The sequence below is a fragment of the Anabas testudineus genome, chromosome 21, assembly GCF_900324465.2.
Source record: "Anabas testudineus chromosome 21, fAnaTes1.2, whole genome shotgun sequence".
Classification (NCBI taxonomy): Eukaryota; Metazoa; Chordata; class Actinopteri; order Anabantiformes; family Anabantidae; genus Anabas; species Anabas testudineus.
Window position 1 is genome coordinate 7175552 of NC_046629.1, and position 26546 is coordinate 7202097.

Genomic DNA, 26546 nt, shown 5'->3' on the forward strand with positions numbered 1-26546 from the left:
GCAAACTACAACATGCTGCACTTCAATTGGTTGAACTTCAGGTAGAACCTCAAAAGAAAATCTAAAAAACAGAGATTAGGACCTCTCACCGTCTTCTTCCAGATTCTCCTTTAGATTTATTTATTTCCTCTTGATGCCAGTTCGGTGCCAAAAGGCCCAGCCTCAGTAATTGCCTGATGATTGATAGATTAGTAGTAAACGACTTTGTGAATTCAGCCTTGTCCAACTGGCTCTGACATGCAGCTTAGCTGCTAACTCCAGCTGCCCTGTCAGTGACCCTCAGACAGAGCACACACCACACTAATGGGCCCTGCAGCGGGTAGCTGTGAGCTTTGTGTAGTGTTAACATGTGGAGATGAGCAGACACTGGTATTATATATCTGTTCATGACCTGCATTCAAGATTTACAATGAACATGTATTTAGCAGCAGCTGGTTCAGATGTTTGCTCATTGCTCAGAGCTGCACCACTTTAAAGTGACAGGAGCCAGTGTACTACACATTTGTACATTCTTAGAAATCCCTTAATCTGTTTTCAAGTTGAAATGCCTCTTGGACTGGACATCTTTTAGCCTGCGACTGAGGTTGAATCCATCACTTATCTGCAGCATGAGGCCTGTGCAGGCTTGTACCACCTGAAGCTAGAATTATTCAACTTTAACCACAGCATCATTTACAGTATCTGGAGCAGTCCATGGCCTCCAGTTGTCATCTTCCACTGTTAGCAGTTCCCCAGGATTACACTACATTGCCTCCAGACCTCCACTGTATTAATTCAGGCAACCTTGGCATTATTAATCCAGTGTGGTACAGGCTTATATGATTCCAGCAACCATCACATGGCTTTAAGTGGAGCATTACATTTCTAGGCAGCACCTAGCCTGGCCGGGGGAAACCCACCACTGTAGCTTTATTAGGGCTAATCCAGAACGGCTAACTTTCTGGAAGCATGACAGTTAGCAGTATCTTTAATCTTCTGATGACTCTACAGTCTAGTCATGCTGACCAGTGATGAGCTTTTAAATGTACAGTCATTCACTGAGGGGAAGAAGGAGGCACCCTGAAGACTCTGCAGCTTCTCTACTCTGTATGTGTGTTTGTGTGTGTGGTATAAATGTGGGGGCGGTGTATTCCCTCTCGATGTGTTCATTACAAGTGCAGCGCTCTGGTTTAATTAGCTTAATCCTCTTTTTGGGTTATTATGACCATAAATCATTGAACATACATGTAGGGAGGGATTAACATAGCAGAGCAACTACAGGGAGGAGCAGCTGCAGAAAGCCTGCACAGCATCAATACACTTATTGTCACATAGTGCACACCAGAGATCATCATTATACTGAGTGCTGTAAGGAGTCTACTGTACATGTGCTGCCATTTCACATTATGTTGATAAGAAGCTTCTCTGAGCTGCAGCCAAGATGTGAAATCAGATTTCTAATATGAAAATGTTCAATTAGGGATGAGTTGTAACATTAATACGTATAAACATTAATTCAGTAAATTAAAAGTACCCTAGCAGAGCTGTTCTGAGTCAGAGCCAGACTTTTCTGGTTCTCTCAACGTTTTTTCTTATTTTCTTCGCTCTCTTGGTTGGATCTCTAAAAAATTGCTAATAATTGTATCCTCGTTGTTATTCAAGCGGCGGTCCAAAAGAATAGACTTAAGTACATACTTGGCTCCTGTGGCAGCAGAATAGATGAGTGGTTTTGGAAGGAGTGTACTGTAAAAGTGTTTGTCATTCAAAAGTCAAACTCTGTCAACTCGGTGTGTGGGCGCCTTTTTCTACAGCTACCACCAGCAAACCTGATACAATATTTGGACGTGCATACATAACAGTGCAGCTCACAGGAATGCTTCCAATATTATGTAGAAATGCACTAAGCTGCTGTCAGATGATGATGTGCTTCCAATACAGAAATGTTTGGACGTGCTAAGCAGAGGGAGGAAGATAAAGAGTAAATGTCAGAACTACACCCCTGATAAACAGTCTTCTCTTATATGTAGCAGCCACAGATTGGTATACTGTTGATTATGTTTATCTAATGATTACAAATGCACATTATAGAGCTTTTGGTTTTATGTGTGTTTTAATATTATATGCTTCAGTTTCTATTCTTTAACATTTGAACACCCATGAAACTTCCTTGAGTGTTATGTTCCATCATCACACGTTTGTTTGGATTCTGCTTGTCAATCCATATATACTGTTATCAAAATTCAAACTACAGTGCAGAACATGAAATTAGCAATGTAAATTTGACAAAAATGAATCTTATGTTCACTGTGCAGTTTGAAAATAATTAGTTAAAATGTAAAGTATGATTATATACGACGCAGGTAAAATCACTGACATGGTCGTCAACACCTGCCATGCCCCCACATCACTGCTTCATGTCAGCAAAACTCATTATAACCCCAGACCTCCGTACACATATGCACCACTATACTCCACTACACCCACTAAAGCAACCTCCAACCTGTGAAACCCTCTCTCTCTCCCTCTCTCATTCAGTTTGGGTTGCCAAGCAACTGCATCACACTCTTCCATAATTGGTTGGCGGCTGGTGGATTGTCCATGCCTGTTAATCTCTCTCTCTCTCCCTCTCTCTCTCTCCCTCACCCGCCCCCCTCATCCTCCCCCTTTCTCTCTTTCTGTCAGTTGCTAGGTGACTTTATCATGCATCCTTGCCTCGCCGTGCTATAATTGGCTGGCGTCATGGTAGCTGTGGCGTCAGGCCCGAGCTGGCCTTGCTTCATTCCTCCCACAGTGTGTGTGTGTGTGTGTGTGTTGAGGGGGGTCCTATTGAAGGAAGATGGGGTGCTCTGGCCAATTACAGAAGACGGGTGTGAAACGGCCGCCTGTCTGGCACCTGCGGCCCCAACTCATACCCCGTATCACAGACACACAGACGAATGTTGAGAGTGTAGCCTTGCTCCAACAAGCAAAGTGGTTCCCTATTGAATGTTGAAAATATTGGTCCTCTATTTTGTCCTGAGTGACAAGGACAAAGACTCTGTGGACTCACATGTACCGACTTCACAGAACAAGTGATTTCTTGTTGAATCACATGGTCTTTTCACAGCTGCACCCGAGGATTGTGGGTCTTCACAAAAGAAAAGTTTCTGTACGTTTTAAATTAGGGTAAATATCTGTAGCATGTCTCTTTTTAAGAGATTCTTCTACTGACTGCAGCTGCCTTGGTCTCTTCCAACTTAATTTATAGTCATACATAATCATGAGTTATACTGAAATTGTTAAGCTAAAGTATGAACATATAAAACAAACTAATTGCACAGCAGTAACTGCAGCAGTAAATGTTTTGTGATGTTAATTTCATTCTAATCTTTCTCAAACAAAACACTAGAGTTTAGTTTTGTTTATAATGTGCTGTTATATTTAACACAAAAGTGTATTCCTTCGCTGTAAAATACTCTAACACAGACAGATCTTCATCAAACATGAGTTCAATTTTTAAAAAAGATAAAGATGAAGACGTTATTATTGTTCTAATATTGAAATTAGGTTTTATTTTGTTATTTTAGTTAAAGAAACAACTTGTGAATGAAGCAGATTATGTAGATTTTATGTTTATTGTCTCTCCAGGACACTCTAGAAAGGTTATTATATTTTTGTGAGACAAAGCTTGTAAAAACATTAAAGATCCTCAAGGTCCAGGGTCATGATGATGATGCAAACTGTACTGCTGCAGACTTCTCCTCCTTTACATCCTGGTCGGTGACGTCTTCCAGCTTGCTCTGACTCTCCCCCAGGACTTCTACCTGTTCATCTGCTATAAACCATCTCACCTGGCGTCTGATCCACCTCAGTTAATTCTTCTTAATACACAACAGGACTTCCTGAGTGCAGTGCATGACCACCTGTAACTGCACGTACAAAAAAACCTGATCTGTATCTGCATTCTCTTACTTTCCAGTCATCGCCCAAACCTCGTGGCTAATAGGTCGAGATTTTTCTCTTCATTAATATGGACGGATATAAAGACTTCCTTATCGCGGCTGATGCAGCTAATTGGCAGTGAAGGTCACCACCCTTTGTAACAACCTATTAGCCTTTCATTGCCTAAGATAAAGCTTTGACAGCCTAGCAGTGCTGAAAAAAGGTACTCCACTGATTTAGCTTTGTGCTGCTAAGATACTGTTGGACAGATCATAAAACATGCAGCTGAACCAGACAGTTTCTTGTTTCTTTGTTATTCCACATATTAAAATCTGACTCCTACATTGGCCCCAATGTGAATCTCAACCACTCTTTGGCTGACCACCTCCACAGTTCCAGCCATTTCCAGAAAGTGAGACTTCCCTTCCCTAGTATTCAAAGATACCTTGTCTTCTATGCAGGATGACCGTGCCCACCATCATAAAAAAAGCTGTAGGCTTTGAGGCAGAGTAAGATTTGTCTCCAAAAATGCACAATGCTCAGATATCAACCAAACCCAGATCCCTGATCCGTGGAAATCGGCAACCGACTGCACAATATTTGAATGTAAAATTTGAATATACAAATCCAGAAGAGCACAGCTTGTGATCTGAAATTCATTTAGCGTCGAGGACAACTGCGTTACCCTGCAGTCACGTTGTGTGTATGAATGAAAGATGACACCAATCAAAGAGACCCAGCAACCGAGAGGAAATACAGGGGAAGAGGGCACCCTTCACAGTTGATGTTCCTGTAGCACATCATCTTTTACTTGTAGTTGCATCACCTGGCTCTCAGAGCTGCTCTGCACTTCACTTATTACTGTAGTCCTTGTGAAGGTGTACTTCACAAGGGTACTTGGGTTTTTCGTGCATGATTGTTCAACATGGTGAATTAAAGCAAGTTCAGAAAATCAATCTCACATGTAGAGCTCCTGTTGACATGTGATTGAGAAGTTACTCTGTACTCTGAAAGTGCTCTGTTGTGTGCTTAGTGACTACAGGTAAAAGCAGGCATAAGAAAATCATATTGCATATTCGAAAATAGAAGTAGTACAATGATTTATTGAGATGGCTTAATTAGAAAAGCTGCAGTAACGGCCATGGGACTATATTTCTGTTTTCATTCCCATAACTAATCAGACAAGTGATGGAACTGTCTCAGAACTATTATTACATTTATTTCAGGTTCAGAAATTGCTAAAAACATTTTAAATTTCCCTTTATTGGAGAAAAAGTGTTATTTAAGTAGGTCGACTTGTACAATTATGTCGCAGTTGTTACCATTGTCTGGCTGAGGCACGAGAAGATGATTGGCTCAGTTGTTTTTTTCTTTTCCCAAATGTCTAATCAGGTGTCAACGAGCACGGTGAATAAACTGAAATGTGGGTGGCAAGTAAGACGTCTGAAGCAAGATTATGCTCATGAATGGACAGTTTTTTTGCTGCCAGTATAATTTACAGTTTTTGTTTGTTTTTGTTTTTTTTAATTGCACCAATTCAGTTGCATTATTACAGTTACAGAACAAGACTCTGAGGAGGTGACCCTAACAGGGAACACTGTGCATCCATTCTGGTGGTGAATGTGGAAACTCAGTCATTAACACACTTGGGACCTCATCCGTTTCTATTGCAGTTTCTATTATGTTTACACCATATTGTGAAATCTTTCAGTTCTCACATTAGCTCCACTTTGCTCTGGATGAGTGTTTGTCTCTTTACGAAGATTGGTGTGTGTTGTGATGGGAGTGGAGGGGCTGCTGGGACATCTGGCTAACTGACTGTAAGCTGGTGTATTACTCCCCATTAAGAGTCATTAAGACCCCAATTATAGTAACCACCCACCAGATCACACACACACTGACGACACCGAGGGGGACACGGGATAGAGGTTTCTAATTAGGTTTGACCACTTCTTTGTGTGCAGTGGGGGAAAAATAAAATAGAAAATAAAACTGCTGTAACTAACTGAGTAACACTTAAAAAAATAGCACCAGCCATTTTTAACCCCACACCAACCTCCTTTAGTGTTGAACAAAAATGAACAAAGTGACATACCCAAAATAACATCACACACACCACCTAAACACACAAACAAAGGCATGTCAGGAAAGAAACTTTGTCAGGTTTCCTGTGAAAAACTCCGAGCAGCAGGGGGTTTGAATTCACTGAGAAATGAAAAGTTTACTTTGCCTGAAACACAGAACTGAGACGCAGAAGAGCGGCTGTGCACATGAAAACGAATATTTTAGATCAGTGTGAAATAATGTTCAAATTAGCTGGTGCGGTTGAGGACTAGTGATGGTTTGTGTGACTCTCCCCACATGAGAAAGGTATTTACTACATCATAAATGAATGTTTTGTTTACACTGTTGTGGACTGATGCAGTCTTAATGTTAGTTATACTAGTATTTTTTGGCTGCTTTCACATGCACCATGCACCCACCCTCTCTACTGTACAGATGTCATAAAGTCCCATCTGAAGACAGGCTTTCTGACACATTACACACACACACACTTTAACTACACACACACACACACACACACACACACACAGCTGGAAGGCTTTCTATCACAGAGAGATAACTACAGGTTGAGAACAATAGATCATCTCTTCTCCCATCTGGTGAACTGGGGGATGAAACTTCATTTACATTTCAGATCCCACCACCTAAGGGTGTGTGTGTGTGTGTGAGTGTGTTTGTGTGTCAGAGGGGGGGTTGGGGGCTGGTGATAGAGTGAACAAAATGAGATTCATTTCAGGGTGAATTTAGGATTATGAATTAACACGCCGCAGTGCTGAAAGACTTCATTTACGACTAATTGAGTGTGTTGGCTCATTGAAATGACTGTTGTGTTAAAACTGGTCTGCTTGCCTGGCCTCTGTGTGTGTGTGTGTGTGTGTGTGTGTGTGTGTGTGTGTGTGTGTGTGTGTGTGTGTGTGTTTGAGTTTGGTAAAAGCCAGGAGTGGTAACCTGTATATTAGAGAACAGCTGTAGTTTAGACGTGTGAAATTAGATGTAGAAATTATAATAAAATGTGACACCTCCATTTTCTCTGTCTCTGTTTCTCAGGCGAGAAGCCGTATAAGTGCTCATGGGAGGGCTGCGAATGGCGCTTTGCCCGCAGTGACGAGTTGACACGACACTACCGCAAACATACCGGAGCGAAGCCATTCAAGTGCAACCACTGCGACAGGTAAAAACACACACACACACACACACACACACACACATATCCAGTGCAGGAGAGCACATTTAAAGACATACACAACAACATGTGCAGGACATCTGTGCTCTTCTTTTAATGGGATTATTTCCAAACAAGAAGAGATCAAAAAATGCATTTAGTTGTCACAGCACCGTGGTTCGTCCATGGTTCAGTTCCCAGCAGGTGGGAACACAACCTTCAAACTCCAGATTTCACCAGTCTAAGATTAGTTAGAAACTAGTTGTGCAGTTTATAAATGAAGAAAATACACTGAACAACAGCTTAAAAGACATTTTTGAAGGACAAGTTAATTGATAACTTGTTGGCTGATTTATTGTTCTCACGATTGAGCTGTCACTGACTTGTGAATTTATTTGTGTAAGCCGGAGTCAATATTACACCAGACTTTGACAGTTCAAAGTGAAATATTGCAGCTTTTGAGAACATTTGCATATTTTATGAGTGTGATGAGACATTCCTCTTGATGCACAGTTCTCCAGTGTGAGACTGGTGCAGGTCGTGATCTGCTAACCTAAACACTAGCAGCAGCTGGAAACTGGGGGATAAACTTCTATGTTTCAGAACTAAAATATCTGTTCTGATCACTTTAGCTGTACCGGAAACCTGTTGAGGGAGTGGTTTCTTCAAGATCTCTGAATTGATGCGTGTTGCCACTGGACCTGGCTTTGGTTAGCAGTAAATAAGCTTGTATGTTTAAGTTACAGCTTGTTACATCATTGTTTCATGTTCTAAAATTACAGGTATGGTGTAAAAGACAAGAAAAAAAATCGTAGACTCAGCCACGTTATATTGAAAAAGCAGAACAAGAAAAAAATTGCTGTCTGGCAAGACCACAGACAAGCTTGTAAATGAGTTTTCTCCTCATAACACTTTCATGCTTCTCCTTTAAATCAATGTAGTGATGGAAACTGTTGGCTTCAACACTTTTTTTTTTTTTTTACTAAAATTGCTTCTGTGCATTGTTTGGTAATGCGTCCAACAGTAGGGAGTCAGAGGCTCTGGTAAATAATAAATAAAACATGTTTCTACCAGCCTTGCTCCACATGTTTCTCATGGAATTCAATCATTTAAACTTTTGCTACGAAATCCTGCAAATGAGTCGGTTTGAAGTTTAGAAGCGAGGCGAGCTCAGGTGAGGGGGGGGGGGGTCTATATTTCAAGCTAAAACTGAATCTAAATCTAAAACCCAGGGATGTATTTGTGATGCAGTTGAGAATCACATCGTCTCTTTGGTGTTTGGTCCTCAAGGTAGAGTGTGTGCGTCTCTTCCAATGCGCTTGTGCTTACTCATGCCCCTGTGCTGGCAGTCAAATGGATTCTGGCTATTGGCAGGCTGGTCGCAGCTAATTGAGTGGCACCAGATGCCAGCTCCATTTTAACGTACAGTCTGTGAGTGAGTGTGTGTGTGTGTGTGTGTGTGTGTGTGTGTGTGTGCCTACACCTTTCCGATGAAACGCACAGACACAAGCATTTGCCCAAGAGACAGTGTAATTGGCTGTTGTGGGTTTCCTCTAGTTTGGGTTTTAGACATAAAACCCTCCAGAAACCTGCTGGAAGCTTCTAATCCTGGCTGAGATTTGGGACTGTATTAGCTCCTTTCTGGCACACACACACACACACACACACACACACACTCAGAAAACACAGCACATACACATATGCACATACAACAGAGGAGCGTTGAGATGCAAAGTCATATTGATTAAAGAACATTTAAACATGCAGACGCAACGACGACACAGACAGAAGCTGCGTCACAGTTGAGGTTCTGTGCCTACTTCAGAGTCTGCACTGATGTGAGAGAAGTTATTTTGGGTGCCCAGGGCTTCTGAGGTAACGGTCCTGTGCGTTTGTCGTTGGTGGCTGACAGTGGGAGCTCTTCATAGCTTGGATGAGCATGAAACTCTCCTCACTGAATCATCACTACAAAGGATAAACAACTGTTTCGAAATGTCTTTTATCGTAAGTTGAAGGTATAAGCTGCCGTTTACAGTCAGTGTTCACACTTCACAGACAGTCTTGTTTTTTCCTGTTAAGCCTTCTGGTGATCAGTTTACTAGGTAGGAGGAAACATGCTTAACATAGCAAGGATGAACTTTACAGTAGCACACAAACACACACATCTGTGGTGGGTGGAGCACACCAAATATTACCATGAGAATAGCGTAAAATGGCAGCCACGGAGAGGTTAACATTAGATAGACTGTTCAATGTGACACAATTTCTCTTGGGGAAACACACACACACACACGGCAGTCTGTCATTAATCCTGCCTAATCAAGCGGCGACCCCCTGATGTTTCCGTGGAGAAGGAAGGAGGAGGAGTGATGAGGAGGAGCATGAAAATAAGTGAGGAGGAGCAGGGAGAGTTGAGAGTAGAAGAAGAGGAGGAGGAGTGTGTGTGTGTGTGTGTGTGTGTGTGTGTGTGTGTGAGGGGTGGGGGTACCAGCTGGTCTGGCTGCTCCGCCCCCTGACAGTGACACAGTAACTGGCATGGCCATCTGTCCAGCCACACACACACACACAGATTGGTGAAGGTGTACAGTAGGTAGCACATGGCCGTCGCCAAGGGTTGAGGGGAAACACTAGACCACAGGAGGTGAGATGAGGGTGAATGATGTAAAAAGAAAAGATGGTTTCATTCACAGTTTCCTATAAAGTTACTGTCCAGGCTAAAGCTAAAAATAGAAAAGTGGCCATTTCCTTGAACCGTATTCTTGTTTCAACTCAACACACAGAAGTACGTCCTCCTGTTCTTATGCAGATTAGTGCATAAATTAAATCACAGTAGAAACAATTAAAATATACAAAATGCAAAAAGCAGAATGCTTCAACATATAGCTGCAACATCACTCTTCACTTGAATATACTGTTTTAATCTTATCGGCTTTTTCTTGAACATTTTCTTTTTGTGTCTTTTTGCCTGGTTGGAACCAAAATATCTATACTTTATTAACGAATCCCTTAATTTCCATGCAGCTTAAAAATACAACTTTCTGTTAAGTATAAATGTTCAGGGCTCCCTACTTGGAACAACAGGCTGTCTAAAGACACACACACACACACACACACACACACACAGAAAGGATAGCCTTGACTAATTAATAATGAATAAAGCCTCTGGCAAATTGAATTTTTAATTTATCTTATTATTCTCTCCCACATTTTGTTTTGTCTGTCCTTTAGTCACAGGCTTGTGATTCATTTTATTGTGGATATTCAGCTTTAATGTCTTAACAATGGTGTAATAAAATTTAAATACTCGTGACATTGTGAATCTTATATCATACATCACGAGCACCTGGTTTTATGTTTCCCTCACACCAGGTGCAGTCACTGCTGAGTTAAATGGGCCGGCATTAGAAAGCCCTGCCAGCCTCTCTGCATTAGTGTCCATGTTCACAATGCATATCCAATTAGTTTCTACAGTAGTATTTTACGGTGAGCTGAAGGACTGCAGAGCTGTGGAGGTCTGGCTGTGATTAATGGAGGTGTTTGAATCGTATTTAAGGAATCACTGAGGCTGAATTGGCCCGTGTTTGTCTTTATGCCTGGGTTTCAGTGGTGGGACATAATGAAGTAAGACTGGAAACTCGCTTTGGTTTTAAAATGAAGTGCTTGAGTCGCGGTACCTCTCTACATTACTTAATGTGTGTGTTAAGCTGTAAACTCATCTGTCTTCTTATCTAGCTTATCTTTCTAGCTTCACGTTGAAATAATGCTCTTACCTTCAGCTCCTCCAGCTGCATATACCCTCATAGCTAGAGACACTGTATGAAACAGTTTGGACTCTGTGACCCCGACTCAATGAAAGGCACTGCCAAGTTTTTCTTAATTTCATAATGACGACTACCTGAAGTGCCGGGTAGATTGGTGAAACGTAGCAGAGCACAGCAGAGCAGGGAGAGGGAGCAAATAAATACACTGTGTCGCTGGTAAGTTCAAGGATTGTGGGATTTCCCAAGAAATACAGTGAGCCAGTGGGTATTCAAGGTGGTGACGTGTGGTACAGAGCCTGATGTAGGTGTTATGTTTGTTTGGTGTAAATGTCCTATAAATTAAACTAACTGCACATTTAAAAGTGTCTTTACATTGTCAGTGTGCATTTATGTAAATGGATTTAATTATCTTTAAATTCTGTTTTTCTCCGCTGTGTCCTGTTTTTCTTTGCTTGTGCAGTAGTTCATTGATTCCTTCATTAAATTCCATCTTATCATTTCAGGTGTCTCATTCCCTGTATTGTTCATAGAGATTTATTTTGGGATGATTATCTCTCATGCAGTTGCCCTGTTGTTCTCTGCAGGTGTTTCTCTCGGTCAGACCACCTTGCCCTGCACATGAAGAGGCACATCTGAGGGCAAGAAGGAAGAAAAGGAGTGGGAGAGAGGAAGAAGCAAGAGGAGGAGGAGGAGGAGGAGGAGGAAGAGGAGCGATAGAAGGAGAGATGGATGGGCAGTCGAGCCTCGAACCGCCCGCCTCGTTCACCCTGTCCAAAAACCAGTCGGCGGCCATGACGCCTGCAGGGCAGCACATCCATCTGATTGAACGGCCATAAAGATTGAACGAACCGACCGCCGTCCCATCGGAGACAGGGATTGGAGGAAAACGAGGAGTAGATAGATTGTTGTTTTTCTTTAAAATGACACACTCACACACTTGCAATAGTAAACAGCCCACATACTTGTTTTTGAATGCATCATGCTGGTGAACCCTGGCTGCTCTCGTGCAGTTCTGGGGGCTTGGACACTGCCAACCTATCATATATTCAACTCACTTGATGAAACATTACACCGCCTTTTTTCCGTCTTTGTATTCAGTGCTTTTAAATCATAAGGTCACTTTGGGTGAGGAGATAAGTCAGTGGGGAACTTTTAAATATCCGTACAGTCACTTGTTAGCGCTTTACTGGCTTTTGAAATCAAGTACTCAACTTTTGTATTTGTTTTTTTTAATGTTTCTCATACACGGAACATAAGAAACAACCATCTGCCGCAGTCAGCTTCAGTACGTAATCTATGTGAAGAAAACAACAAGGCCAAATCTGCAGGAGAGAGACTGTTCGGATTGACTTCTAGCATGGCTGACAATCGAACCCAGGGGTCGGACGCTGGGTGTTTCAATGCACCCTGGGACCTCGGTCAGTGGGTGCTGCTGCAGCTCTCAGGCTCTCCTTCAGTGGGTGTTTGCATATCTCACCTTCACAGAGACGCCTGCCGCCTCCGCAGGCCATCTGACAGAAACGCGCAGCGACACTTTCTTCCCTTTTTTTTGTACCTAGGGGACGCTAATTCTTCTTATTGTTATTACAAAGAATGACACTTTGTTCTTTTCTCTGTTGGAGAAAAATGTCTTAAAATTCACTGAGTTGTGTTAAAGGAAAAAAAAACTGAAAATCTAAGATGACTTCAACAAGAATGTGTGGGATGAGAAGTAGAGTGTTGGTCTTTTAATCCCCATGTGCACTGACTCTGCTTCTACGGTCTGTAAGCAACCAGTGGATGAACAAAAAACAAAATCATACCAACTCTCAGAAAAGGGATTTGTATTTTTCTGGACTAAAATAAAAGCAGAGAGCAGAGAGGTCTTTGTTTTGTGCTGCTCTTTTTGCCCTGCAATTCACTCCAGCTGAAAAACAAAATCCAGGCTTGACCCTCTGTGGACTTGCCACCAGAGTCAGGCGGAGGAACCAGAAACATAGACGCATTATTGTTTTGGGGGGTTTTGTGTGTTTGTTTGTTTTTTTTTTATTCTCATCCTGGAGCGCTTTCACAGACTCTTAAATATCATCTCCCTGGCAGCACTGCAGGGCAAGAAGGAAGGCGGAGGAGCTGCTTTTTGATTATTCATGGGGGACTAAAGACGCCACCCAACCTCTGTGTGGTGGTGCCGGACAAACACGGTCACACTGACCTGGTCAAATTTGCCTGTTTCGTATCCATTGACTGCACTGACTTTTTTCAATGTTATCTGTGCTTTCTTTTTCTTTTTTTTACTACAACGAAAAATATGGAAAAAAAAGGACCGCGAAGAAAAAAAAATCATAAAAAGACTTGAAAAATACAACACAAAAACAATGCTGTCTCGCTCTACACATTGCATACAGAACTAGCACACACGCTCAGTCAACACACACACACACACACACACATACTTACACTGCAGTTTCTTCGCTCACGGCTCTTCTTGAGATAAGACTAATAAGATTTAGGAAAATAATTATTAAACTAATGAACACAAAACAAAACACTGCATGGCAGGCTTTATTGCAAACACACACACACATCAGCTCAAGAACACACACACACACACACACTCACACTCACACTCTTCTTGGAATTATATGTTCTGCTCTCAAATCTTTTTTCACAGTAGGAATTTAGCAACTGTTGTTTAGTAGAAGAGTATCTTAGCTCTCGGCTGGAGGTAACAAATGATTCCAAATCCTTTGAAGTGAGAAATCAGCTTGTTCTCAGTTCCAACAATCACCCACATATCCCCTCGCTACAGTTTGTGCCTCTCATTTAATCGGCGTCTTTACTGCAGGAGTGTATGAGCCACTGTTTTCATCAAAAAATAAATAGAAGTAAAACTAATGCAGCTGGTCATTTAGCAAAACGTACATTAATCATCAAGATGCATCCCAGCGGCAGCAAACTTAAAAAACTAGAAGCATCCTCTCATCAGCTCCTTCAAAAATCTGGTAAATCAGCTTTACAGATATTTCTTTAAATTAACCACAACACTGGGGAAAACAGTGATGTTTACCTGAAAATCAGGTTGTTTGGAATCAGTGTTTTCAGCTCCAGCAGCTAAAATTCCAGGTAATTTTATTTATTTGATGAATAAGATGAAAACTTGCAAATGTGCAACACATTACACATCCCCATAGTCAGTTTCAGCCTCTTGATCTAGATAGCTCATGTTTTTAAAGTTAGACTTAAAGCTCCAATGTGCAACTTAAAAATCGAGCTACAAGTAGAATGAGATTCAAAATTAATTCACTCCACTCGTCCCAGCCTTTTAGGTCTTAGTTGGAAGCTACAAAACTTAACAGCCAAGCAGAAATAGGTGGCTCTGATCGGTTAGAAAGACGGGCCTCAATCAAAACCTTGTCTCTTATTTCTGCCACATTGTCCTACTGCAGTTTTAATGTTTGATGCAAACAATGGCTTATTTCATTAACATTAACATTAAAATCTCAAATGAAAAATTAAATACATGAGAGGTGCAAACTGGTGCAAGCACATATCCACAACGCCTGCTTCCTTTGCTGAGTGGTTGCAGAAAAAAAGAAACTTGCCTTGCAATCAGGGCATTACTGATACCGTCAACACCAACACCGCCAACATCGCTGCTCCATCCGCCCACCACCACCTATATGCCCCGTAGCGCATGCAAACAGTCTAATACTTACCGCTGCTGACTGGCGCGGCTGGGTGAGGGTGCAGGGCTCCTGAAGCTCGCAGGGTATTTCACATCCCAGCGTGCCCAGTCATCGTGCCAGTCGGCCTTGCCAGCCTTCATTAGGTGAAACAGTGAAAACATTCCCCTTCAGGGGGTTTATGGTGCAGCTTCGAACAATCGATACCAAAAACCTCCAGCGTGGAACTGCCCTTTAGCCATGGGCAGAGTCTCCCCGGTCAGGAGAGATCAGCGGGAGACCGCCTCCATATGAGGCCTCAGTATCCAGCGGCAGCTTTCTCTACTAACTCTCTCTTTCTGCTAAATATGACATACAGCAACCCACGTTTGAGATAAATCCAGTGTTTCACTTTTGATATGATTTCACCGTTAACGCTTTCTGTTACAAAAGCTGTGTCGATGGTTGTTTTATTCAGCTCAGATGAGTCAAAGTCATGCCAAAATGTTCAGACATGCAAAGAGATGTAGAAGGAGCCCTCCTATACAGAACGTACAATCATAGAGGGATGGGGATTGTAGCACTTTTTGTGAGGCTTTTGATGGCATGACTGCGAATATGTGTGTGTATGTGTCCCGTTAAGCATACTGTGAGGGAAGCAGTGATTCAGCAAAGTGGTTGATAACAGATTTTTAAATGCTGAACATGTGAGAGAAATGTTGGTTGATACTATTGGAAAATGCTTTTAATATAAGCAATGGCTGACGATATGTTTTTTTTTAGGTTTTTGTTTATACCCTTCATCTATTCATACATTCATACAAGTCATAGCCTGAGTCAAATTGAAAAGTTGTAAACTTGCATCATGCACTTCACAGCCAAACTCTGCCACATTAGTTTAGCCTCAGTTATCGGGGATTGGGCACCTAGGGTTCATTCTTTATTTCTCTTTAATCCAATTGTATCAGTGTTTATTCACATGATTTGAGTAATTGCTTCAGAAACACAAAAAAAATGGTTGAAAAACCCCAAACGTCTAGTTGTAAATCAGACTTTAAAATGTAATTTCTGCAGAAATGCAGCAGTTTAACTAAGTCAAATGCTAAATCAGCAGCTCGTTTGCATTTTCTCCCCATTTGTCTTGTCTCTTTGTACTGGAGCCATTTTCTGAGTTGCTGATACCTAAGGGGAACTAATTTACTGAAGGACAGTAACAAATATTTGGATCCGCGGCAACTTAAAGTTGAAATAGAAATATTTTTAAACTGATGACCAGTTGAGTATAATGAGCCTTAAGCGCACTTCACATCTCAACCAGGTTGATGAAGATTTAATGGACCATTTTAGATTGTAAATTATGAAATGCACAGTTAAAATCTTGCCACCGTGCAGCACAGATCACTCCTAGTTTCTTTAATTCTTTAAATCTGTAAGATTCTACGTGGCATCTGAGAGATCTCACACATCTGAGAAGTCCCATTTTATTCCATTGCTCTCTGTCGAAGCAGGTTTTCTGTCACAGTGTTGCTCCGGGTCTCCTCTCGTCTCTCAGGCTCCTTCAGTCTGGATAGCTGCTGTCCCGTAGCTCTGATTAGGTTTAGCACTCCCAGGTCGTCTTCTCCGGTTGGCGTACAGCTAATGAGATAGCTCTGTGTCGCAGGGAAAATGAGTGGTCTGGAGAAAAAAAGACAACAGGGACCTTGAGCCGGACCGATTCCAGCGGTATACCCACTGTACAGTACCCAGCAGAGTTGATGTAGAACAAACAGGAGATCCAAGTGGATATTTAATGGAAAAACTCAACGTTAATGGAAAAGGGATTTTAAAAATAATTTATCCACACAGTATCTAAACGATTAAATCAGCTTTTGAATTTATCTCATGGATTACAGATAAAATAAATGACCATTTATCTGCAAAGTCCCCTCAGATATTTAATCCACTCCATGTCCCCCAACCCTCCCTCTCTCCTCACAATCAAAGTGCCATTCTTGTTTTCTTTACATCCCTCCATTATTGCCCCCATCTCTCCCTCTCTGTCCACAGCAGTTGTCCATGCACATCAGCTGCAGGAATGATGAATGCACACTTTATAAATTTTTGCCCAAAGATTTGCATATTTGCAAGTTAACTGCTGTGAATGTAGTAGATGTAGAGGAACGAGCCGAGAGCCAGAGATGCAGAAAAGGAGTAATGGATGGAAGGTGGAAGGAGAGGGATTGTTTTTCTTACATGATCGCCCCATCAAATTTTAATTACAGACTATTCATGCTTCATATCATTCTCAGTCTCTTGTCTGCTGTCAGCTGGAGCAGAAAACTCATTTTTCACAAATGTAAAATATGTTCTCATGGTCTTATAGGGTGCCCAGTATAGTGGCGCTAGCAGCTTAAGCAGGAGTGAAGTAGCTTTAGTTTGACTTAGCTTCTTAGCAGCACTCAGACTCATATTTTAAAGTGAAAGTTGGCTGGAATCTGTGGAAATGTTAAACTGTTGACTGTGGTGACCAGTTACTTCCTCACCTTTGGGATTTACTGGAGCAGGGGTGGACAAGCCTGGTCCTAGAGAGCCACAGCCCTGCTTGTTTTCCAAGTCTCTCTCAAGCTCAAGATCTGGTACAGGATCACTGGCTTGGAACAAATCAGGTGTATGAGCAGAGGATAACATGCAAAGTCAGTTTGATACTACAGGACTACTTGATCACCTACAGTAGTTGACAGCTCACATCGAGAAATCAAACTCTATTGTTCTGTTTCTTTAATGTCATACAAAAAACCCTGTAGGAACGATATATATGTGTCTACAGTAGACCATGATTTGTCCAACAGAATTGCATTGACCAGCAGGATTAACAGCCAGGTTTGCACTCAAACCAGTAACACCAGTGTGAAAACGGCTTTTAAACATCCTATTTGGCCATGAGCAGTTGTTGGGACAGTCAGACAGTCTTTGGAGGAACCAGGCCTCCCCAGATTTCCACAGTACCAGCCTGAGGAAGGAGGATCGTCGCTTCTGGCAGCTTTTGTAAATAGCGTGAGATCTTAAATACAGACCGCTGTGTGTGAAATTATCTGTATGTGGCGACAGCACCGTCTCAGACATTTCAGCATTTCTATAGATCTGCTTTAGTTCTCGCAAACATTGCACTACATGATCATACTTAGCTATTGCACTCTCCATGTGCGCGCACTGCTAGCATAGTCTGTTGGAGCACTCTGTCAAATATCCACTTAACATTTGTTACACATCCAGGATGCACTTTGACACCAAGAACAATTACTACTTGTCAGACTGAGATTTTTCCGTAACCCTCCAGTCACCTGCCTTTTTCATCACCATCGTTCTGGAGGAATTAGTTGTTCTTGTGTGACGTGGTAACGTGTTCTTGGTGTCAGTGACATCCCAGAGTGTCTGTCTGTATCTACTGTGTTTGTTCATGCTTGATGTGTCCGTATATAAGAGATTCACAGATCTTTACCCCTCTCCTTGTGTCTGTGTGTTTCACCTCACCCAGTCCAAACCCTCTCCACCAGAACCACAACCGTCAGAGCCCTCTGGGGCCCGACATGCACATAGTCTTCAGATAGCCAGCTGTACTAGGAGGTATTCTCGAGAGCTATGCAGCTTGGGAGCTCCAAGCAGTTCTTTGGTGAGGCTGCAATAACTTTTCCACCTTTCCAGCTAAATGTCCTTGGTCAGTACAGTTTGTTTTACTTCAGTCGATTCATTCTTGTAGGTGCTTCTCTGCCAGTTTATCTGCTCATTCAGCTGATTATTGTAAAATTCTTTAGTTTGGAGTTTGACTGCTGTGTCATCTCTATGTGAAAAGAGGATTGGCACCAAAAATCACCTGTTATCTGTGGTATATAGCTCAATTATATGTGAACTCATTTTAGTTGGCAAAAAATCTCTGTGTATCATAAAACATGGAATTTAGCATCTTTTTGTTTAGTCTAAAAACACAGAAACAAAACAACAACAACAAAAAGAAAACACTTCACTAGATTATCTACCGTCTTGGAAAATGTGTTATTTGTGTCACTGATTTTCAAGTTTACAAGTCCCAACTATTTTAGATGTGTTGCAAACGAGCCATCTGCCGAATGTGCTGCAGGTTCAAATGTTCTTACTTCTACGATGAAACAAATCTTAAAACCTCATCCACGCTGTGCACAGTTGAAGTCCATATACTGAAAACTGTGATTTTCTGTCCACATATATGCTTACTACACAGATAGACAAACACATTTTTAATTTAGAAGTGCCAAACCAACATTTTAGGTGGTAAATGTAGTTTGACGTGTGATGTTTATGATGTTGCCCTAGTTTTCTAAATGGAGAACCCATCCCCAAGCTCTTTGCAATGCATCTGATGAACTATCAGGACCTAGACTGGGGAAAATAGACATTTATTTTTAAAATAATAAGCATTAGCATCCACGCTAACACCTGACATCAAACATAGAAGTGACTTTGGTGCCAATCTTCTTTCCACATATTGGGTAAAGTGTTGTTGTTTAGTGAAAGCTGGTATTTTAGCACCTTAGCACCACTCAACCATCTTGTGAGTGTACAAAGTCGACTCAAACCACATGTTAAGGAATTATAACTATATTTTCTGGGATGAATGGACATGTAGGAAAGTGAAGAAGACAGCAGATGTGATTTCACCATCACAACATCCCTCACACTTGTCCTCCAGGGGCTCTGTAACTCCTTTCATATGAACCTTTGATCCATAAACCTTCACTTCACACCCGCCTTCCTCTCCTCTGTCACCATCACCTCTGAGTTAGTTTTTATTTTTTATTTCTATTTTTTATTTTGAGTTGTCTTACGATTTTTTGCTGTACAAAGTGTTTAAAATATTATTTGTATTATACGATGTTAGTATGGTAATGTTCTTTATTAAGGACGAAGAAAATTTATTTTTGTTACTGGTCTGTTTCATAATTCTTTTCTAAATTGGTATTGTAAGATATCTATGCAAGAACTGTTAAGTGGAGCATTTTTATTTAAGAATGTAATATGTGTAATAAATGGTAGAATCTGCTTGTGTGTGTCTTCTGTATTTGTTTCTTTAAAGGTTATTTAGAAAAATCGTACTGATTACTCATTGTTGTTCTTTTTAAGTGGACACTGCATGATAAATTAATCAACAGCCTTCAGTCTGCATGCCTTTTTTGTAGTGTACTGTAGAAACCTGAATATAACCTTCTAGAAAATGACTGAAATCCCCCCCCCCCCCCCCGTATGTGATTTAATTATTTAGTTACACGGTAGAGCACCATTCTCTTGTAATGGCCGTTATCAGCAGATGGACACGTCCTGTCCCGCCGCTGGCAAAAGCACAGACATCGCCACCACATAACTACAACAAAACAGCTCATATTCTCAACAGTGGCAGTAATTTAGGTCTTTATTACAAATTAAAACAATCTCATGAATATCTATGGCTCTCCCCTGCCTGTAAATGGCCTCTTCAAGGCTGCTCAGACTGTCCTGGTCTTTAATTAGTGCTAACTTTTCACTGACTGAGCTGACATTCAAACCAATGACATGCAGACTCAATGAGGTAATCAAATAATTTATGGGTAATTTGGGATCAATTAGGTGGAAGAAAGGGAACTCACATACTGCATATCTACCGTGTGAGTTTGTCCTCCTACATGAAAATCGTTAATTAACTAATTAAAAATGGACCAAATTGTGATTGTATTTCACTCTGATTTAAATCATCACGTTGTCTCTTGGCTTTTCCGTAAATACAGACTTTGCATTTCCACTTAGGATTCTGGATAAAGACGTTTCAGCAAAACCAACGTTGCAGAGGATTACTATCATTTCTCAGAAATGGGCTGTGTTGGCTGGAAAATAAGAATTCACTACGCTGATTAGTGTGGGCATTTTGAAGTTCTGCAAGCTTATTTGCTTCTTGTCAGAGGTGGAGAAGGAAGGCGAGTGAGCTGTTTCTAATCTTATTCAGCAGCATTAGTGCATGTAGTGTTGGTAAGTGTTTACAGAAGCAGCAACCATCAGCTTTCTTTAACAGAAGGAGTAAACAGAGATGTGGTGAATTGTATATTCTATACTTACCTCTCAGGAGGACTGTGTCAGCTCGTTTGTGCGACTCTTTCTCGCTGTCCACCAACATCAATGTGACATAATGCTGCTTGGTACTAACAGAGGGAGAATATCTCTGTAGCTTATTATCTGTAGCAATGTGAGAATCTATATGTGCATTATGTTTCCTACTAAGACTTTATACTGTTCTGAAAACACTTGTTTTGTGCTGTAGTAGTTTTGTTTGCAGGACTGTGTCAAATTAATTTGAATGTGTGTCCATGTGATGAATGTAAGCCCAGTATTTAGTGTTTAGCTCTGTTCTTTAAGGTCAGCTAAATTTTGCATAAGTTCAAGGATACTAAAATATACACATGAATTGCAGATGTGTGACAACTGCGGCCTCCTACGTGAAAGTCAGATATGCTGCACTCTCCATCACACCAACCTCTGCACCTTTACTTTGGCACTGACCATAAATCATGAGGGGAGTCATCTGATGTGGACATAAGGTAGGTTACTTAGGTTTCAGTGTTGGGTTAACCATTAGAGGTCATTGAAACGGTGCTGTTGGTTACCCATCAAGCTTGTGTTGTTAGTGATGATGGTAACTGTCTCATGCTGAAGGGGCTTTTGTTTTCTCGGTGTATGTTCCTTTGGTGTTATGCACAATTAACTAGCTGCTGTCCTCTGTGCTTGTGCCGCAAACAATGTCCGATCATAGACTACACAAGTAAAACTGCATCCAGAAAGTCAGCACAGAAGAGTAAAATGAATCTCTTGAAAAATATAAACAGTTAATGAGGTCTAAACTACAGTGATAGTGGCATTGATAATTCAGACATTCACACAGTTATGCTCGCTAATCTGATTCATTATAAGCTGTGAAAGATGTTGAGTCAGTTTTGTTGTGTGAACACACTAATCTAAAAATACAGCTTCCTTGTTTGAAAATTGAAGGCCCTGGATTTAGCAGACTGGGTCTATGGAACCAGAGTTTGATCCTCAGTTAGCATCACAACTGAGAGCACGGGAAACTGTACCTACTGAAAAAATATACCTACAACTCCAAGACTGTATTATTCAGTAATAATATTCATAACAGTCTCTGCGAGCATCAAAACGTTGTACATCAGTATTGAATCAGTACTGGTCCATTAGATTTTTACAGAAGATCTGAACGTGAACAGAGGAAATACACACGTAATGTGCATGAACACACAGACTAACACAGACCCACACAGAGGAACAGTATGATATTGATCACCGGTCCCTCTACTGCAGATTATTTAGTAAAGACTCGACCATCTGGACTAGATAAACATTTATTCACAGCAAAATCCTATTTATGTGCCTGTAAGAGTTGTGAATTTTGATAAGATGTGGCCTCGTTTGTCCCTTAAAACTGGTAAACAGATCATTTATTTAACCTTTATAGTTAAATAATAAGGATGCAGACAAACTGGACACATTAAGGAAGAAACCATTTGAATTTCCATTACTCTGCAGCCTGAGGGTCAGGTGTCAGTTTTGTGTTCAGATTCCTCAGATTTTAGTGATTTAATAACCATTAAGAAACACTACTAACAACCCCTTCCTGTAAAACACTTGCACACACCACCGATTGTTTTGGTACAGCTGAATCTGAACCAGGAGCTCTCACTGTGTTGCTCTTGGACAGGTGTGTTTCTGTGCTGTTTCGTTTCCCGGTGTTCTGGGTCATTTCAGTCTGCCAAACCCAATACAGCTCCTGCCAGATTCTGGAGGTGGGAACCCTGATTAGTTGTGACTCTGTCTTCCTGAGTTTCAAACACTTAAAGATTTCAGATTGAGTTGGAGTTGATGGAGTTTGTCTGCTTGTCTCCTGGGTTAAATTTGGTTCGCTGTTGTTTGTCGTTGCTGGAGCAGTTCTGTGTTTGACCAACAAATTGCTCGTCACATTTATGCGGCACGGCGGTCTGCTCATGTGTCTGCAGCTTGAATGTGTACAGTGGTGATGTTAATTGAGGGGGAAAAGGCAAAAGAACTCCACTGAAACTCCAGTGGCTTAGTCTGCAGAGGTCAAAGGTGAGGAGTCTGGACTCGCCGGGGTCACCGGAGCACCGAGAAGTGGTGTGTAACTTCTGTCTTTTCATGTTCAGATAGATGAACTAATTACAGTGAGTGTCCGCAGAGGTCCGCAGACAATCAAGTCTTTAGCTTATCTGCTACTTCCAGCCACTCAGGAGGTCAAACTCACATTAGCCTGCTATCACAGCTAATCTCCGTCTCCCCGTCAGTCTCTGCTCGCGCCTTGCTGCACTTCAGCGGCTCTGTCTCTCCTGCACACTGTGTACATACCTGAGTACAGGCTGTGGACGGGAATCTGAGTTTTTAAACACAGATAACGAAGCCCATGTTCAGGTGTTAGATTTTATTAAAACACATTCAGGCAGAGGATTTCTGCCTGTTTTCTTCTCATAACCAGGTTTTAACTAGGTAGTACAAGAGTTTCAGTAAGGGAAACTACCTCTCTCCTTTATCTAAATCTTTCTAATGCAATAGAAAGATCATTACTCATGTCCAAAATATTTGATCTGCTTCTCCACCGCTAATTATAAAACTACATAGAAAATTAAGGCCCATTGACAAACTAAAAACAGCCTGTGGCCTTTTTCACTACAGCTACTCTCTGCAACATTTGTCTAAATGTTTCCGACCGAAATACCTCTGTTTGATGTTTATAGTCCCTCTGAATGAGTTCATGAAACCTCCTGAAATCTAAATCTAATCTGAGAGTCTACACCTACAACACATGCACTAAAATACAGTATAGTACTTTGGTGCAGTTCACTTTGAATTTTAGACGCCTCTCTCTAGGAAGTATCCAGCCTCCTCTGTTTTTTCTGCCTGAAGCAGAGTGATCCATAACCCAGCCAAACTCATTTCCAGCTGTTTATCTTCATGTTTTTTGATGATTTTGATTACATGTAAATTGCATGACATTTTCATTTCCCTCCTGCTGCCTGATTTAAGTGTGATTTTTTCATTGATAGTCATTAAACTGAAGTGTTTTGGCTTAATTTGACATTTATAAAGGTATAAAATTTTAGACTTTCACCAAATGAAAGTCTCATCTCACACAGTGTGCGCTAATTACTATTATTGTCTGATAATAATGTAACTCTAGCTGCTTGGAAACATTAAGAGTCCAACAGACAGAAACTGTTTGTGTCACTCATTTTGCATTTTGATATTTATAGCATTATCGTCGTAAGGAATGAATGCTGCCAAGTTTCGCAGAAGGAACACCCACATGCAGACACACAGCTCGAACAAGCCAAAGCGTCTGCCTCCCTGAATGACAAAGTAGAATTGAGATGTAATCAGGTAACATTACAGTCTATCTGAAACAGTAATCTAGGAAATTGTCCTCTTTGTGTAGACGATGAGCGCTGCATGTTGTGCTTATCGCTGAGAGTCAAATATCCAGCAGTGATGTTTCTACCGTCGTCTCCCTCTGACACAGTCAGAGCTTCTGCTATTTGGTTGACTTTATCACCGGCTGTACTGTAAAGCTTTAAATTATTCAGTGCATGAGCAGATAGAGAGAGAAATGGGGAGGAGGCATTATCTTGAACAGCAGCCTCTGTTTTCTCCTCTTCTGTCTCACTGCACATCAGTTCAGACAGTATTTACTACACTAAACCTATTTCTCCTTCCTCCTATGAGTTGTTTTATGGATGTTTCTTCTTCTTCAGTTGACTCTGAGCTTATAATACAGGACAGAATTTTATTAATTTGTAGTATTATTTATTATATTCATTGATTTTAAGCCACATATGTTATAATAGTAACACAACCCCATTTTGTTTTGCTTCTAAAATGTGGTTCACAGCAGTGGTGTTCCCTGTGGTGTCGTCCTGTAGTGTCCTCTTATGTCCTTGAGTGTTTATTTTATGGATCCATAACTTGGTACTAATTCTGGAGGAAAAAGGAAAATACTGGATCATTTGAAATTAAAATAATCTTCAGCTAATTGTTAGCATAAGGCAGAGTTTCTTTTAATGAGTGCGCAGCAAAAAAGCTTAAATATGAATTTTGTCTTCAGGCGAGCATAATATATTCATATTTACCGAGGTTCAAGTAGAGCTTTTCTTTCAAGGACATTCCTATTTTCCCCAGAATGTGCATATAGTAGTTATATCCAGGAAATTTCCTGGGAAATAACAAAATAATACACATGCAAAAAAATAAGGCGACGTCCTATTTAAGTTAGTGTATTCTGTAATCTCCTAAGGTGCTTCCAGATGAATAGTAAAGCTGAGAAATGTCACAGATACACAGACAAACTAGCTGATACAGTTTCACAGCAATAGTGCAGCAGTAAAGTAAAGCAAGCGCTGCACAAACACTGTGGTCATTTCAAGATAGTGATCAATAAACACCACATCAGTTAATACATCTGTTTGATTCTTGACTTCTGTTGCTTGCTCTAATGGATGTTAGTGAGTCTGATAACCCCTTAGAATAATCAACAAAATCACACCCAGGCTGTAAAGAAAACCATTCATTATCCTTTAATCAAAAACCTTTGTCTCTCTGCAGATAGAGGTTTGTAAAGGTGCTCGTGTCTTTGATGAGAGAGGCCTGAAAGAGCATCACGGATTCCTCCTGTCCACGCAGCTCAAAGCCTTGTGTCCGCTCACTTAGTCTGTAATCAGCCACATGAAACGGTAAAAAGAGTGAACCACGGCGCTGCTGTAGGGTCTGTTTCTCCTCACTGGAAGATTCAAATTTAAAGGAGAACAATAGGACTCTGTTCCATCCAGCTGCTCTAGATTCTCGATAAATATCCACAAAAGCTTGTTGAAAGACTTTCAGAGAGACCGATTTTATATTTCTGTCTGGGGACAAGTTTATTGTTAAGAAATCAACATGCTAACATTTTATGTCTTCAGCTGAGACTCGTAGCGGTTAATATTATAACTCGTTTAATTGCACCCGCTGGCATTTCATACACAGTATAAACAATATTCCTTGGGGAGGTTTCATTTATAACATTTTAAAATTGTGGAAGTGCAATTTAAAAAGAAATGTGACAAAGGTGTAGGAGAAGCAGGTGAAGAGTCTGTTTGCTAGTTCTTCTTCAACCTTCAGCTCTGTTCGTGTGTTTTCTGCACCTGGTACATCCTGCAGCAACCCATTGTGGAAGAGGAAAAGGAAGGAAGCCTGAGCTAACACACACACATACACACACACACACACACACACACACACACAATCGGTTTGAGTCAAGGTCTGAGGTCATCATTTGAGAATCTGCTGATAAAACTGGAACAAAGAGCACAGCACAGCACAACACTGAGCACAGAGTGTGTGACGACTGTGTTTTCACAGTGTGTAGTCGTAAACAGATGAGAACACATGCGCATGATTCATGTTCATATGATCAAACTGTGCTCAAATTCTAACTAACAGCACATACTACCTATTACTATTAGATTTACTGTTTAAGTTACTCCTGACGTCATTTAATATAATGAAAGTAAACCTATTACATCTCCAGTTACCAAACGACTGTCACCTATATCACCTCCACATCTCTAAAGCTCTCAGGTGACATTGTCCGTAGTTTTCACTCACGTAGCACACACACAACAGGATACTGTGTGAGTCAGACTTGTGCGGAAACCACCATGTTTTGATTACAGCACGTCCTCAACACAGTCGCTCCCTCGCTGTGAACACCTCAGACAATGACCTGCTAGTTTCCCACAGAATCACAGTCGCACATTACACAGTCTTTGTGCCGAGGAGCTGTTTAGGTGAAGTGTGAAGTTTAATGTCCGGTCCAACAGCTTCGGGCTTTTGAGTTCTCACATGCCCTGTGTTAAACCAGCTAATAACGCAGCATCTTCAGGGGCATTTCCACCTACTTCTCCTGGAACAAAGGAAAAAAAAAAAAAACACAAT

General features: G+C 41.1%; 1 protein-coding gene across 1 annotated transcript in view; it reads left to right on the top strand.

Annotated features, from left to right (window-relative positions):
* klf7b (Kruppel-like factor 7b) overlaps positions 1 to 19580 on the top strand; it is a 50641-nt gene extending 31061 nt beyond the window's left edge. Inside the window, exons 3-4 of the mRNA XM_026376435.2 lie at positions 7012 to 7135; positions 11472 to 19580. Coding sequence (XP_026232220.1) covers positions 7012 to 7135; positions 11472 to 11523 — 176 coding nt within the window. The 3' untranslated portion in view covers positions 11524 to 19580. The remainder of the gene's footprint in view (positions 1 to 7011; positions 7136 to 11471) is intronic.
* Positions 19581 to 26546: the final 6966 nt, after the last annotated feature.